This window comes from Eptatretus burgeri, chromosome 10 (genome assembly GCF_056783735.1).
Source record: "Eptatretus burgeri isolate ZD-2024b chromosome 10, Ebu_testis_v1, whole genome shotgun sequence".
Lineage (NCBI taxonomy): Eukaryota > Metazoa > Chordata > Myxini > Myxiniformes > Myxinidae > Eptatretus > Eptatretus burgeri.
This window is the reverse complement of record NC_140970.1, coordinates 27,838,343-27,852,469: the sequence shown is the minus strand read 5'-3', so window position 1 is coordinate 27,852,469 and position 14,127 is coordinate 27,838,343. Positions and strand designations below refer to the sequence as shown.

The window sequence follows — 14,127 nt, the reverse complement described above, 5'->3', positions numbered from 1 at the left end:
TTCCATAATCCCGCGGTGCCACAGCTATAATCTGGGAAAGGACGAGCTCCATGAAGCACCACCATGCCTCCGGTTCATCGACCTTCGGATAACTGATCTTCTTGACCGGCGTTTCGTCGAGTTTGTGGTGCAACACAGGCACGGTGGACCGGTAGGCCTTTCCTGCTTACCGTTTCTTCGCATTTCCTTATAGACCGAACAAGAGACGATTCGGCAAATGATCTCCGTACGGAGGAAAGCACGTGCGACCTTTTCGTGCGGGGGGAGGGGGGGACGCTTTGAAAGGCCGTTTCGGTGAAGAAGATTCGCGCATGCCGCGCGCACGGCATTGTGGGAGGCCCGGCCTGTAGACATGGTGAGGTTTCCTGCTTTTGCTTTGGTGATGTTTCTTGCTATCAGGGTTGACCAGCGCGTTACTGCAGCGTCTTCCCTCGGACTTTGCCGGTACCAGATTATGGACGTTTTTGGCTTTGTTTTGATCTGACTAGTCTAGGCGTTTATGAGCTAGGCCGTTAACCGGTTGATGCGGGGATCTTCGGCTTCGCGGTTACAGGTCCGTGTGGTGGCCCAAAAATGTGGTTGCAGCTGACATTCCGACGATGAAGAAACCTTCCAATGATCGGGTGTTTTAGGATAAGCGCCGGGGAGTCCGTGGTGAGGAGCTTGGGTCGTCGGGGCCCTGCGCACCATTCTGCTTTTTTTTTTTTTAACCGGCCTCGGGACTTTCACGAACCCTGCTCGCTCTCGAAGGTCTCTCATTGATTGCGGTGGCCTAATCATCGGAGAATGGCCCGAGCAAGACCGTGGTCCTGCTGCGTCCATCCACAGTTTAGCTGGCTGTCCCATGTGCGAGCATGCGCCTATGAATACCATATGGTCGCCTTAGTGATGAATAGGCCTTCAACACCACACACACTCTGCCGTAGACCGAGTGAAATAGGACGTGTTTACAAGCTGAAATGAGAACCCTCGTGGTTTCTTGTACGAGTTGTTCAAATTCAGTGCATTTTGCTTCTCTTGGTCCCATAGCCGTCCACGGTCCACATGGTCTACAATCGATGGGCCTTTGTGGATCGGTCTTCCTCCACCAGCACGTGATGAGTGTAAAGCAGACGTTGTGTACCCAGCACATACTCGGTGGTGGTGGTGGTGGTGGTGGTGGTGGTGGTGGTGAAAGTGAAAGGTGTTGTGAACCGTCGGTGTTACCTTGTGGCGACTGGTTCTTTTCAGTGTGTACTGTCCAGCGCAACGGCAAACGACCCAGCACAACCCTTACCAAGAAACCGCTGCTTCCTTACCATGGAACCCCAGAATACACTGACCTGCTGATGGCATTGTTAATTTGTTTTCGTTTTTGTTTTCTTTTGATCCAGGATGTTTTTCTCATGATTCGTCGGCATAAGACCACAATATTCACAGATGCCAAAGAGTCTACTACCATACTGGAACTGAAGAAGATTGTGGAAGGAATTCTGAAACAAGCACCAGATAATCAAAGGCTTTATAAGGTGTGGGGGGTTACAAGCTCATTGTGAGGGTTTGATGGGATCGTGAATTTTAACAGAAATTGCTGTGTGACTTTGTGGTGGTACTTACACTGTTATGTGGTGCTTTACAGGATGACATGCTTCTGCTAGATGATGACAAGACCTTAGGAGATTGTGGTTTTACCAGCCAGACAGCGCGTGCCCAAGCCCCTGCCACGATTGGTTTGACATTTCGCTTCGGAGGTTGGTTTAACTCATTAAACTGAACAATTTGGATCTCGCCGTCAGTGTTAGCTATGCCCTGTTACTCTGGGTGTAGGGACGGGGATAGGAGTCTCCCTTTTGTACCAATGCTGACCTTACTAATTGTAAAATATTGGGTTGCCATTGGGCTGTTTTGTGTTCCCATATCAGCAGTTTGTTCAGATCACTTCCCATATATGGTACTGTGTGTATTTGTCAATATTACACATGTAACATTTGCAAAATCTTCTCTGCTATCTTGAGACCCTCCATACAGTATTGAACGAAAAATCGATTGCGTCACTCTAGCTTTTTCTCCTTTATTTATATATACTAGCACACGCCACCCCTACGGTGACGCACGCATGCACACGCACTGACACTTGTACTGTGAGTAAACTTGCACATGCAATCTAACAACTCAACAAAACAGCCTCAGCCTCCCCTTCACAACTCTGTTCCATCTTTGCTCTCCCACACCCCCTCCCCCAACCCCAAGTCCTCATAAGGCATCAATTCCCTCTCCACAATCAAGTCTCCAAACCTTCCCCACCAAAGCCTCCATCTCCCCCTTCCAAAGCTGCTCCATCTTTACTCTTACCCTCCTCCCGCTCATAAAACTAAATGAATGGGCATTCCCACATCGAAACAGTGGAATATATAATGCTTTCTGGTCCCCTATCATGTTATCACTCACTTCACAGAAACCCGTCATAGTCACCTGTTAAACTCACAATTCTAAGAGAATATAGTCAGCAATAATAGCAAGGACCTGCATAACCTCCGCACTCCACAGTAAAAGGCTCTGTTTGAGAGAGGGGGGGGTTCACAAGGGTTCTCGAGGGTAAATGCGAAATGGTTCTAAAGGGTAAATTCTAAAAGGTTTCTAAATTGGAGGCCGTAGTATAGAAATTGTGGGTGTAGTTTAGTGAACTTTCCAACCATGGGTGGAACTCACTCATTCTTTATTATTCCTGCATTAAAAATTAATTTCACAGAAACAAGACTGCATGCATTAAAATAATGAATTGCTTTCAGGCTTACAGTGACCCTTTTTGATTGACAAGTGACCTCACGTGTATAGGTACAAAACCATACCTCTCCAAGGCAAAGCTACAGTACGAACTTGTTAGCATTTTTTCTTACACTTTTCATACATCACCAGGGCCCTGACAACCCACCCCCTCCAACAATCCACCAAAACGAGCGCACTCACACAAACGAACAAACGAGCGAGTGCATGCAAATGTTTGCATGAGCTCGCTTGTTTGAATGAATGAGCGCATGCAGGCGAACGGACAAGTATGTGAACGGAAGAATGAACAAGCATGGGCATGTGGGCAGACGAACTAACGCGGACAGAGGTATGGATGAACGGCACATGGACGAACAAACGCGCACACGAATGAACGAGCCAACACATGAGCGAACCTAATGCAAGTGCTTGCAAGTGAACAAAAACAAATGAGTGAACAATAGACGAACGGGCGAACAAAAAGTTCACGCACGATTGAGCGTACAAAAACATGCGATCAAATACTCGCCCGCGCACATAAAAACTCGAAACGAACGAAATCTTTAAGATGGGCTAGTAAATTGTAGCAAGTGCGTGACTATCTCATTACCTCCACCACCGAAGGTGGATGGAGGATGTGTATTCATGGACTGGAGGGGAGGTGGTAGTGGGAGTTGGATGAGCAACGCCTCACCAAATGTTGCTCTACACTGCTCAAGGGAGGGTGTGAGAGAGACAGCGGCAGAGATGTGGGAGGAGTGTGCTGCATTTTATTCGGGAGGGGGGTAGGGTATTTATTCGGGGGTATTGATTGATGACAATTTATTGATTGATAGATAGATGATTCATAGATGATTGATAGATAGATGATCGATAGATGATCGATGATAGATTGATTGATAGATTGATAGATGGATGATAGATAGAGGTGGATACTTTAAGACCTGGGAGGGCTCCATTCCACTTTCTCAAATCCTTGTATGGAAACAACAACCAATGACCAATAACACACACACTGGTGTCAAGTGCCATAGCTGACTTATCTAAAGGAACCTGAATGTTGTGTGCAATCGAATTCCCAAATTCGTAACAGTATTTTTGATCTGTTAGGAATGGCAGAAATATCTCCAAATGTCTTTGAAAGTTAATTTATAAATAGATGTGTGTCATGGTGAGCGTTGATGTGAAGAAAGACAAGAATAAAGTTTGGGGGCTTGCAATTAAGATTACAATGGGAATGAGCTGGACCTCCATATTTTCCAGGAAGATGACAATGATCCCTAACTTTGACCTCTTTAATTTTCTCCTCACAAATATGACAGATACTGTTCTTTCTAAATTCCTTTTCTCTCCCTTTGTTAATGACATTGGTTTATAGGTTTTAACCATTATTTCTCTTAGTCTTATGCAGTCTTTTTCCAACCGTCTTGCAAACTCCTCTGAGGCATCTTCTCCTCTATAAAGTTCTAACTTGTATTCATCTCCAACAGATGATTTGATATAATAACAAACCATAAGGAGTATGTTTTTGATATTTATTTGTGTATGATTTATTTGGATTTGGAGAAACAGTATCTATCTTTTCAAGGATACTTTCAAAATCAGCATATATCACAAATGGATGTTTTATAGATTTGTTAAAATCTTTGTATGATATGTTTGAACCTGCTTTTGGTAAATTGATTACGGTTGATTTATGATTACAACAATATTTTGAATGTTGATTTAATCGTTCTTTTGTGTGAAAGGAGTTGAGACTCTTACATCTCTTATCATCTCTTACAAGGATACGTTTTCCATTTTCTCTTGTATAGTTGTGATTTGGTTAATCTTGATAAATTTTTGATGAAAGCATCATGTAATTTTCCCTTTGAAGTAAAGTACAGAAGGTCAATGTGTGTTTCATCATTTTTATAGTGGTTTGAAATTTTTAATGTCTGAAATTTGTTTGTATCTGTTAATCCATACACATTAACAGATAGATTATTCATTTTCTCAAATTTAGGAATATCTCTCAATGACAATGGAAACTTTAAATCTTTAACATTTACTGTATTCTCGTGTTTCTTATAATGTTCCACCCTTTCAGGATTCCATTGTGGAGGATGTAAGTGAGCAAGAACGGACCATAGAAAACATTTAAATTATCTTTGTTTCGAATATTAACAACCGCTTTCTTAAGTTTTTTTTATCTCTTTTGGTAAATCGATACAAGAAGAAGCTTGAAGAGGATCTGATTTTAAGGTGTGTGTATCTAAAAAGATTATTTTTGTAATAGCAAATCCACTACCTACTTCAGTGTTATCAACATCTTGTTCTTGTCTCTGGAGTTCATCGTAAACATCATATCTTACAAAATCTTGAAATGATGAGATAAAGTGAGGGTTTGTCCTCATATAGGGAGTAGTTTCATCACCTTCTCTTACCATATTCAATTTTACTCCCATATATAACTTAAAAGTTTTCATTTCACTTAATGTGTTTTTAATTATAGTTTAAATACTTTGTTTAACCATATCAACAGCTTCCATGATTTCAGATGGTCCAAGTTGAAAGCGAAACAATCTTATTTTTATATGTTCTTTAAATGCCCCATCAGTGTTTTCAATGGAGAATTTAGTGGCACCTTCCCTTTCTTCATTGTTCTTGTGCTTGCATGATTGAAGGTGTTTATTATTATTTTTTGAAGAATATCATTATCACATCTATCACAATGTTTTGTTTGTTGGTCAAGTGGAGATATTTGTCTGAAAAGATTGAATGTGTGTTTGTTGGTTTGAAGGTGTTTTTTTTATAACATTTATATTCATGATTACAAACATTGCAGTACGTTGTATTCACCATATTTATATAACAAAACTTTGCTTCAAATCAAATTTTCTTCATGAAAATTCTGTTTAATTTATAGGTGAATCTGTGCTTAAAACATTTTATCCTCCAATTTTTTTCACTTAATAAATACAATGTATCAAGACACAAAAACAACTTTGCGTTTCTCTCGATGGAACATTTTATCCACGAGATAGATCGGAAATTAATTAGGAAAAAAATGATTATGCTGAAGCATACAAGTCTTCCCAAAAGATGTGTGAAAGCAATGGAAATAAAGAACCCATTTTGGATACGACAGCATTTAAAAGTCTGTATACAATCTATGCGATTGACCTGAATGCTCAAAAGGAAACTATAAAGTCTAATTGAGTGGATACTTCCCTATACATTGAAAGAGAAGAGAGTGAAGAAGTTGATACATATTGTTTGCCTTTGGAAGAAACAGAATTATAGATCAATACAGATAATGGTGTTATGATTAGTCTCACATAATTTTTTTGATAAATAAATGAATAGTAAAGTGCCAACTGGGGTATATGTTAATCAAATAAATCTTCATAAACTATCATCTTGTATTCAAAATCAAAAGCCTTGTATGATTAATGTTAGTACAATTCAGAGAAAAGGAGCAGTAAGAATTGATGTTTTGCTCACAAGAGAACAGGTGAAAATCTTGAATGATACTGGCTCACTTAAAATTAAAATGTCAAAACCACTGTTGAAGAAATATTCAATAAGAGAGACGAGTGGAGGATTTCTCCCATTTCTAATTCCTTTATTTGCTGGTTTAAGTGCGGCTGGAGCATTGACTGGTGGTATTTCAGCAGCGGTGAAAACTGCCAATGAAAGGAAGTCTCAACTCCGGGCTCAAAAAGAATTGGAAAGACATAACAAAGAGTTGGAGAAACAAATTAGTGGAAGTGGTGTAATTGTAGATTTTGCTGAAAAACTTGAAAGTCTGCCTGATAAAGCGAGATTGTTAGTTGGAGATATGCTTTCTTCTATCGCACAAGCAGGTGTAAAATTAACGAGAAGGGGTAATGGATTATATCTTTCTAATAAATAAATAAGCATTGATGAGTGGTTTAAAGAATTTGGAAAGCATACAACATCAAATTTAGAACTTATCAAATATTGAAAGAAATTAAAAATTCATAATGTGGTTATTTGTATGAGAGATGAATTAACAAACGTGTCTAAACATATAAAGAATATTATTATGAACTTAGAAGATAATAATGGGAACGATTCTCATTGGGTTTGTATTTTTAATAGTCAAGACAAATATTATTTTGATAGTTTTGGTCTTCCACCACCTGTTGAAGTAATAAAATTCTTACAGAATGGTGTTTATCAAACATTTCAAGTCCAATAATGACATTCCAAGTGTTGTGGTCAATTATGTCTATATGTGTTATTTCAACTCAACAAAAATAAAATTTTTAATGACATTATTTTTAATCTAATATAAATGACTTTTGTTGGTAAACATGGTTCAATCTTTGGTGTATCCCAAGGACTGGATATTGATTTATAAAATTATTACACAAAGGCACAGGCTGAACGACAGAAATATAGTATAGCAAAAAATATTAATATGAAAAATGCTTATAAATTAATAAATTATCCAAGCCCAACTGATGCGAATGACTTAGTGAGATTAAGTGATTTATCACAATATATATCCTTAAATAAAACGGCTGTGTATTCCAAAGATACAGAAGTGTTGATTTTATCTCTGGGTCATACAGAATTCACGGTTCTAATTAAAATAAAATTTTGTAAAGAAGGGTGTATCGTTTGTATGAGAATAGAACAATGGGGATATGATATGATTGATTTAGGGTATAATTGGTCATTTAAAATTAACCGAGAAGACCTGGACCAATTAAATCACTCGTAAGGAAGAATATTATCCACTTGGTGCCGAGAATGAGTTTTGTGGCAGCACGATTAGCAAACAACAAATAAAAGAATTTAATAAGGGTAAAATCAATAATGGTTTTGCCATAGTTTATATCATGAAAACACAAACACAACCCTAACCCTAACAGGATTATATATAATAAGTAAGGGAATACAAACTGATTTAACTATGGGAATGTGGGGAGGTATTTCCTGTCATTATTTTAATGTCATATATTTCTGAAACGTAAATGACAGAAAGAAGGCTTCAAGAAAATTATCATTTCTGTGTCCAAGCATACCTTCAAGAAAAGGGTATTCGGTATTTTAATAAATATGTTCTACAACATAAGAATGACGTATTTTCAATAAAAGATTGGCTTTATACTAATGTTAATAAACCAACAACTTTGGATTTAACTAAATGTTAAAAAATGAAAAAAAATTTAAGTTAAGAAAACGCAAGGCTCTTTTAGAAATCATCAACAAATCTTATTGGTTTCCTATTGTGAAAAAACGAATTGTGGATTGAAGAGTATCGCAGAATCCAGATGAATATATTGTTACGAATTTGGAATTCGATTGCACACAACATACAGGTTCCTTTAGTCAGCTATGTCGATAAGTGCTTGTTCCCGAGATAGCTCACCTTCCATTGTTTTAATGTTCAGAAATTGATTAGATGTGCTGCGGATTGATTTAATAGTTAGGGAACGAACAATGGAGACATCCCTCCCCCTCTTCTGCAAAGAGCAAGAAGAACCCTGCCGTCCCGTGACTCATGTCAACAACTACCTCCCACCCGTGGCTGAGCGGGGGATGGAGCATGAGTCATGAGTCACGCCGGGAGCGGGGGAAGGGCGGGAGAAGGATAAAAGGAGTTCTTCTCTTTGTTCGTGTGGGGAATTGGAGTAGTAAGCTTTTTGCTTCGGAGAGAGTCTTCGTTCAGCAGACCATCGGGTCCTGCTTGGCTTGCGTTAGGGTTGAGGCCTTCAGAAGCTTTTTGCTTCGGCTGGCTCAGTGAGCTTCGGCTGAGGCCTGGCTCGGGAGGAGGCTTTTTTGGAGGCTTTTTGCTTTGGTGGTTCAGTGAGCTTCTGCTTGGCTCGGGAGAGCTTTTTGCTTCGAGCTGCTTTGCTTGGAAGAGAGTTGAGCTGGTCGCTCGGCTCGAGCTGCGAGTGGTGGCTTCTTCTTCTTCTTGGTTCGTGGAGCTCTTTGTTCTCCATTTTGTTTCCCGGCTTGGTGCGACTCGTCGACCTTTTCTTGGAGGTGGTTCCTTGTGGGAAGGATCGGCGCATCGACGGGAAGGATCTGCACCTCGTCTCACCAGCACGTGTTGAGAAGCGCGGGAGGATTCGCGGGAGCTCGGGAAGGATCGCAGCTCACGACGATTGGATTCAGCTCGCTCTCGCTGGAGCCCGGGTCCGAACAACTTGAAGACAACACGAGGTGGAGAGGTTCGAGATCGGCTCTGGGTTTCAGCTCACCTGTCCTCCGAGCTGGAGCTCATTATTAAAGGCCTCTACCACCATTTCTTGGGTGTGTGTGTGCGTACGTGTGTCCGTGGGCCCGTCTAATAAGTAGGAAATTGTTAAGTGCTTCGTGTGCTGTAAATGTTTGCATCGCATTTCGTATAGGCGGTCGTAGTTCTTTTGTCGTGCTTTTGTTGCTTGTATAATTGCATACGTGTTTTGCCTTGTTTAATTGCGTACGTGCTTTATTATAATAAATGTCCTTTTGTGAATGTAAACCTGTTCGTTGCGTCCTCTTCCCTTAATTGAGCTGCCATCTTACACTCGGAATATAGTTGGTTTTTAAATAGCCGGTAAAGTGATCGGGTCCAACGGGACTGCGTGATAATACCCCGATCGGTTGTCCCAAAAGGAAGCAAGCTGCTTAAGCGGCTCGTTTCCAAGCGGTCCCATTGAGGTACAATCTCTCGGTAACCTACCCGCGCGAATGCTTAGGTAAATCGAAGATTTGGCAATCGGACCCTGTAGCGCACGGGCAGAGTGCGGACAAGGTTGTGGTGTGGTTAAAAACGCACCCATGGCTGGTTTCCGGCGTTGATCCGGAAAGCCGCGACTGGATTGTCCGTTCCGTGGGTGAAGCGACCGCTATTGGTTAGACGCAGTCGTTCGCATGCCGACGGGCAGGAAATCTACAACAATATGTATGACAAGTCTGGAGACGGTGATGGTTCACGAGCAATGTACACGGTAGTAGTGTCTCACTGAAACATCTGTATTCTTGAATCTGAGAACGTAATTCATTATACCCTGCCGAACACATCAGAATTTCACCTTGCAAGCTTGCATATTCATATCGTGAGGTATAACCAACCAACCAACCAACCAACGGTTGGTTTGATTGTACCTAATCATCATATGTGTTGGCCTATTGGGTTTTTTCTTTTTTGACCTTCGAGGGGACGCCACGGGCAAACTGGCGGGAATCGGGAAAAACGTAAATGATGAAAGTTGTAGTACTCGAAAAGCACTACTTACATACCAACTTTCATTCGAAACAGTTGAAAACCCTAGGAACTCGATGCCCAATTTATTGATTTTTTTTTTGACATTTTCTAAGTTCGTGACCTTGTGACCTTGACCTTGGGATGAAAATGAAAAATCGAGTTCCGTGGGGCTATGCAGGTGCCATTGGGCTAACCAAATACCGAAACCCCTGCCAGATTCGACAAACCCCCTCGGAGAAGATGTAACTTGAAACCGGCTACCCCCTAAAAACACATGTTTTTTTGAGCGTGGCTCCACCCATAATGGGCGCAGCACGCCCATTCTCCGGAAAACACAAATAGATCATGATACAAACCTCGCACCCTAATTTTATCAAGATCGGATCAAAACCCACGGAGCTATGCTCGGGACAGACAGACAGACAGACACACACCCATAACGAATATAGTGCTCACTTACTGGCTCGTAAAACCAATATTCTATGGGGTGAAAGTGGTTCAAGGATCGTAAGGGATGAGGAAGGAGTTGAAGAAACAGGAGAGGGAGAAGGAGGAGAGGGTAAAGAAAGAGAGAGAGAGAGAGAGAAGAGAGAGAAGAGAGAGAAGAGAGAGAAGAGAGAGAAGAGAGAGAAGAGAGAGAAGAGAGAGAAGAGAGAGAAGGAGAGGGAGAGGGAGGAAAGAGAGAGAATAAATAAATATAAAAATATGGAAACCAGTGAGATTATAAAAAGATCCATGGTATTACAGAAAATAAACTAGAGTGGGAGCACTCGGTAGAGTGCAAAACCTCCGCCGCCAATACTGCTAGGTCACTCAAGTGAACCTGATATCCTATTCATTCAATTTGATGTCAACAGTGCTCACAGAGTTATAGTTTGCAACTTTCCCTTTTACTTTTAACTTTTACATACTCAATTCATTCGTCATAACTGGCTAGATTCCTTGAGACAGAAATTGATTTTATGTGGGTATATCCGCCTGAAGTTCAAAAATCAGCCGCAATTATAATTTTGGCATGTTTTTTTGTTGGAAATCACTTATAACATGTAGAAATGCAAAAAAAATCGAAATTTTGTTGAAAAAAATTTGCAACATTTTTTTTCTCTAACAATTTTTTTTGTGGGGGGGGGTTGAAAATCACTTAAAACATGTAGAAATGCAAAAAAAAAGAAATCGAAATTTTGTTGAAAAAAAAAGTTGCAAAATTTTTTTTTTCTCTAACTTTTTTTTTGGGGGGGGGGGGGGGTTGGAAATCACTTTAAACATGGAGAAATGCAAAAAAAAAAATTTCAAATATTTTTTCAAATTGGCCGCCATAGCGGCCATATTGGATTTTGGACCAAGTCCAAAATCTAATGGCATGATCCTTGGACCAGACCTACCCCCCCACCCCCCACCAAGTTTCGTCGAAATCCGTCAGAGTTTTTCTGTAATACTGTTCACAAACAAACAAACAAACAAACAGAAAGGAGTGAAAACAGTAACCTCCATCCATCTTCGAAGATGGCGGAGGTTAATAAATCTCAACGCAGGAGGAAAACGAAGAATTGGCAAGTCTATTAGAAATATTTGCATCAAGACTATTAACATCGGTTTCAGGGAGAAGATTTAAACGAGAAAGTGGAGATAAAGAAGAGAAAGAAGGAAAAGATTATATTATTGATGATGTTTGTGTAATTGACTTTAATTAGTTTTACTTTTTTTCTTCTTAAATTAATGGAGGAGAGAGTGAAGACATTTCCAAAGATTCTTTATGTTTTAAAAATTAAGATTCAAATGTGCATGTTGGAAACTAAAAAGGTTTTCGCACTCTGTCGGAATTTTTCACATAAATAAATGAGTTATTGTCTAAAATGTAAAAATATCTCGTATGTTAAAAGTAAAAATAATAGGTTTATACAAAAAGGTACATGTTCAGTGTGTGGCTCAAAAAAAGAGTGAATTCACCAAACACAAACAAGGGGGAGATATACAAAACTTTTTATCAGGAAGTAAATTTACAACAACTGGAATACCCAATTGAGAGACGAGGCCAAAAACGATATATTAGCATGATATTTCAAAAATTTATTAAGCCTGATATGTTCTTCTAGATCAGGCATTGCGTGGCAGAGGTATGTGCTCTACTGAGTGGCTGTTCCAGTTTGTAAATGTTTTGGATATTGTTTTTATCCACCGCCACGTGGCGGAAGGGGGATATTGTTGTCACCTCGGGCGTCCGGCTGTCCGTCCGTCCGGGCATCAACATTTATAGCTGTGAGTGCGATAACTCATAAACTGTTCGCCGCATCAATTTGAAATTTGGGTCACACATGAACCACCTGAAAAGGAAGAACCCTATTGATTTTGGGCGTGGCCGGATCCAAGATGGCAGACTGGGGCGGCGTCAACATTTATAGCTGTGAGTGCGATAACTCATAAACTGTTTGCCATATCAATTTGAAATTCGGGTCACACATGTACCACCTGAAAAGGAAGAACCCTATTGATTTTGGGGATGGCGGATCCAAGATGGGCGTCCATCTTGAAAAAATTTTTTTGTAATAAATGGAAAACCGCTTATCTGATTTCAATTATTTTTGGTTACTACGTTCCTCACCCCTGGGGAACTTTTTCGAGATGATGACCAAATGGTGTCTTGTTTCCAATTCACCTCCCTCATTATCTGGAATATGTATGACCGTTTTCATTCAATGGCAGGGGATTCCCCATCTCTGATGGTATATTTAAAAAGTGTGCTCACATTGTGTCTTGTTAGACATGATTCGTAGACGCAGCTATATCAGCTGGTTTGTATTACTTGGTCTTCTCAACTCACTAGATGCAAATGTCATTGCCTTTATACAAGTGACGTTTGATTAGTAATCCAGTTTAAGGTTTTGTAACAGTGTTGTTTTAGCTGGATGGTGTTTCCTTCTTTGCTGATTTGTTTCCACATGTTGCTCATGTCCATAGAGGAGGAGTGGGAAGGCTTGCGTGTGGAACCTTACTCATCTCCTCCTGAACTTCCTGACGTTATGAAGCCACAAGATGCGGGAGGAAATGCCAATGAGCAAACTGTGCAATGAATTGTGGAATGAGAGCAGAAATGGAAAGTTATAACCCCTTAACCCTCCCCCCTGCCTTCCCAAAATCTAGCTTTTGCTGTCTTCAAATGCAACCTCATTTTTCCACTGTAGTTTTCACGTTGATGCACTCATTTGGTTTAGTGTTGTCATCTATTCTTTATGCATATTCCACCGATGAAGAATAAACTTTGGGGAAAAAAAACATTTTGATGTGAGCACCGTTTGTCCCCAGGGACTGTAGTAGTGCTATCGCTGGGCCTCTCCTGGCCTTTAAAAAGCGAGTTTGCACCGTGATGGCAGGGAGGCTCAGCACGGATGGGTGCACACATTCTTAACTTTGGCTGGTTGGATGCACGCTTCACTCGACTAGAAACTGTAACCGAAGGTCTCTTTGTTTGTTTGTTTGTCCATTTAAGGCAAAGTGTGCTATATTGTGAGCTGCAGAGGGAAAGCATATTTTGTGAGTAAACAGTCAGGATGAACGATATGTGACTGATTAAACACATCGTGATAATCATGTGACACACAGGTACATCCTATTTTGTTTATCCGGATGTGCCTCAGACACATAGTGCAGCTGATTGGGTGTTGTTTTATTTTAATTTTTATTTAATTATCTTCACACAAATGTCATGCTTTGTCTATAGCGCCATGATGGATGTAACCCCCTGATACCGATTATGCATCCGTTGTACTAATGTCATCCTTTTGCTTGGGGAATTAAAGTACGGTACAACGTACCTGCCTTACTTGCGGGATATTGCAGCTTGGTGTTTGTCTGTTTTTCTTCGTTTGTATGTGTTTACACCGAATGTTTTTGTTTGCTTTTTAAGGGTTGACAGGATGGCCGAGACCCTCGATGTACGCGCACTTGTCTCTAAGCTCTCGAGCCTTGGTTAGAATCCTGACCCTGCTTTCAACTGTCATCCTGATGTTTCACAGGCTGGGTGATTCTTCAATATGTGTGCCGTCCCTCTCATGGGCGTTAAACAGGCGTCCTATCTACCGACATTAGTTGGTGGACATTAAAGACCCCACGCTGTTCTTTGCGAAGAGTAGCTGAGTAGTCGTGAGCACCATAGCCAAAAAATTCCAAATTCCTGC

General features: G+C 40.5%; 1 protein-coding gene across 2 annotated transcripts; it reads left to right on the top strand.

Annotated features, from left to right (window-relative positions):
• Positions 1-202: 202 nt before the first annotated feature.
• Positions 203-13,788, top strand: ELOB (elongin B). 2 transcript variants are annotated; one of them, XM_085897571.1, is made up of 4 exons: positions 203-355; positions 1,374-1,508; positions 1,619-1,730; positions 12,911-13,788. In XM_085897571.1, exons 1-4 carry the CDS (start codon positions 353-355, stop codon positions 13,021-13,023), a joined length of 363 nt encoding a protein of 120 aa, XP_085753697.1. In that variant the 5' UTR covers positions 203-352; the 3' UTR covers positions 13,024-13,788. The 2 variants fall into 2 exon arrangements, with proteins under 2 accessions (XP_085753697.1, XP_085753698.1); XM_085897572.1 differs by lacking the exon at positions 203-355 and adding an exon at positions 421-444.
• Positions 13,789-14,127: the final 339 nt, after the last annotated feature.

What these genes read in the sequence shown, in the direction of transcription:
- ELOB (XM_085897571.1), top strand. An exon ending in ATAATCAAAGGCTTTATAAG is followed by an intron (nt 1,509 to 1,618) that starts GTGTGGGGGGTT and finishes GGTGCTTTACAG; the next exon opens with GATGACATGCTTCTGCTAGA. An exon ending in TTTGACATTTCGCTTCGGAG is followed by an intron (nt 1,731 to 12,910) that starts GTTGGTTTAACT and finishes TCATGTCCATAG; the next exon opens with AGGAGGAGTGGGAAGGCTTG.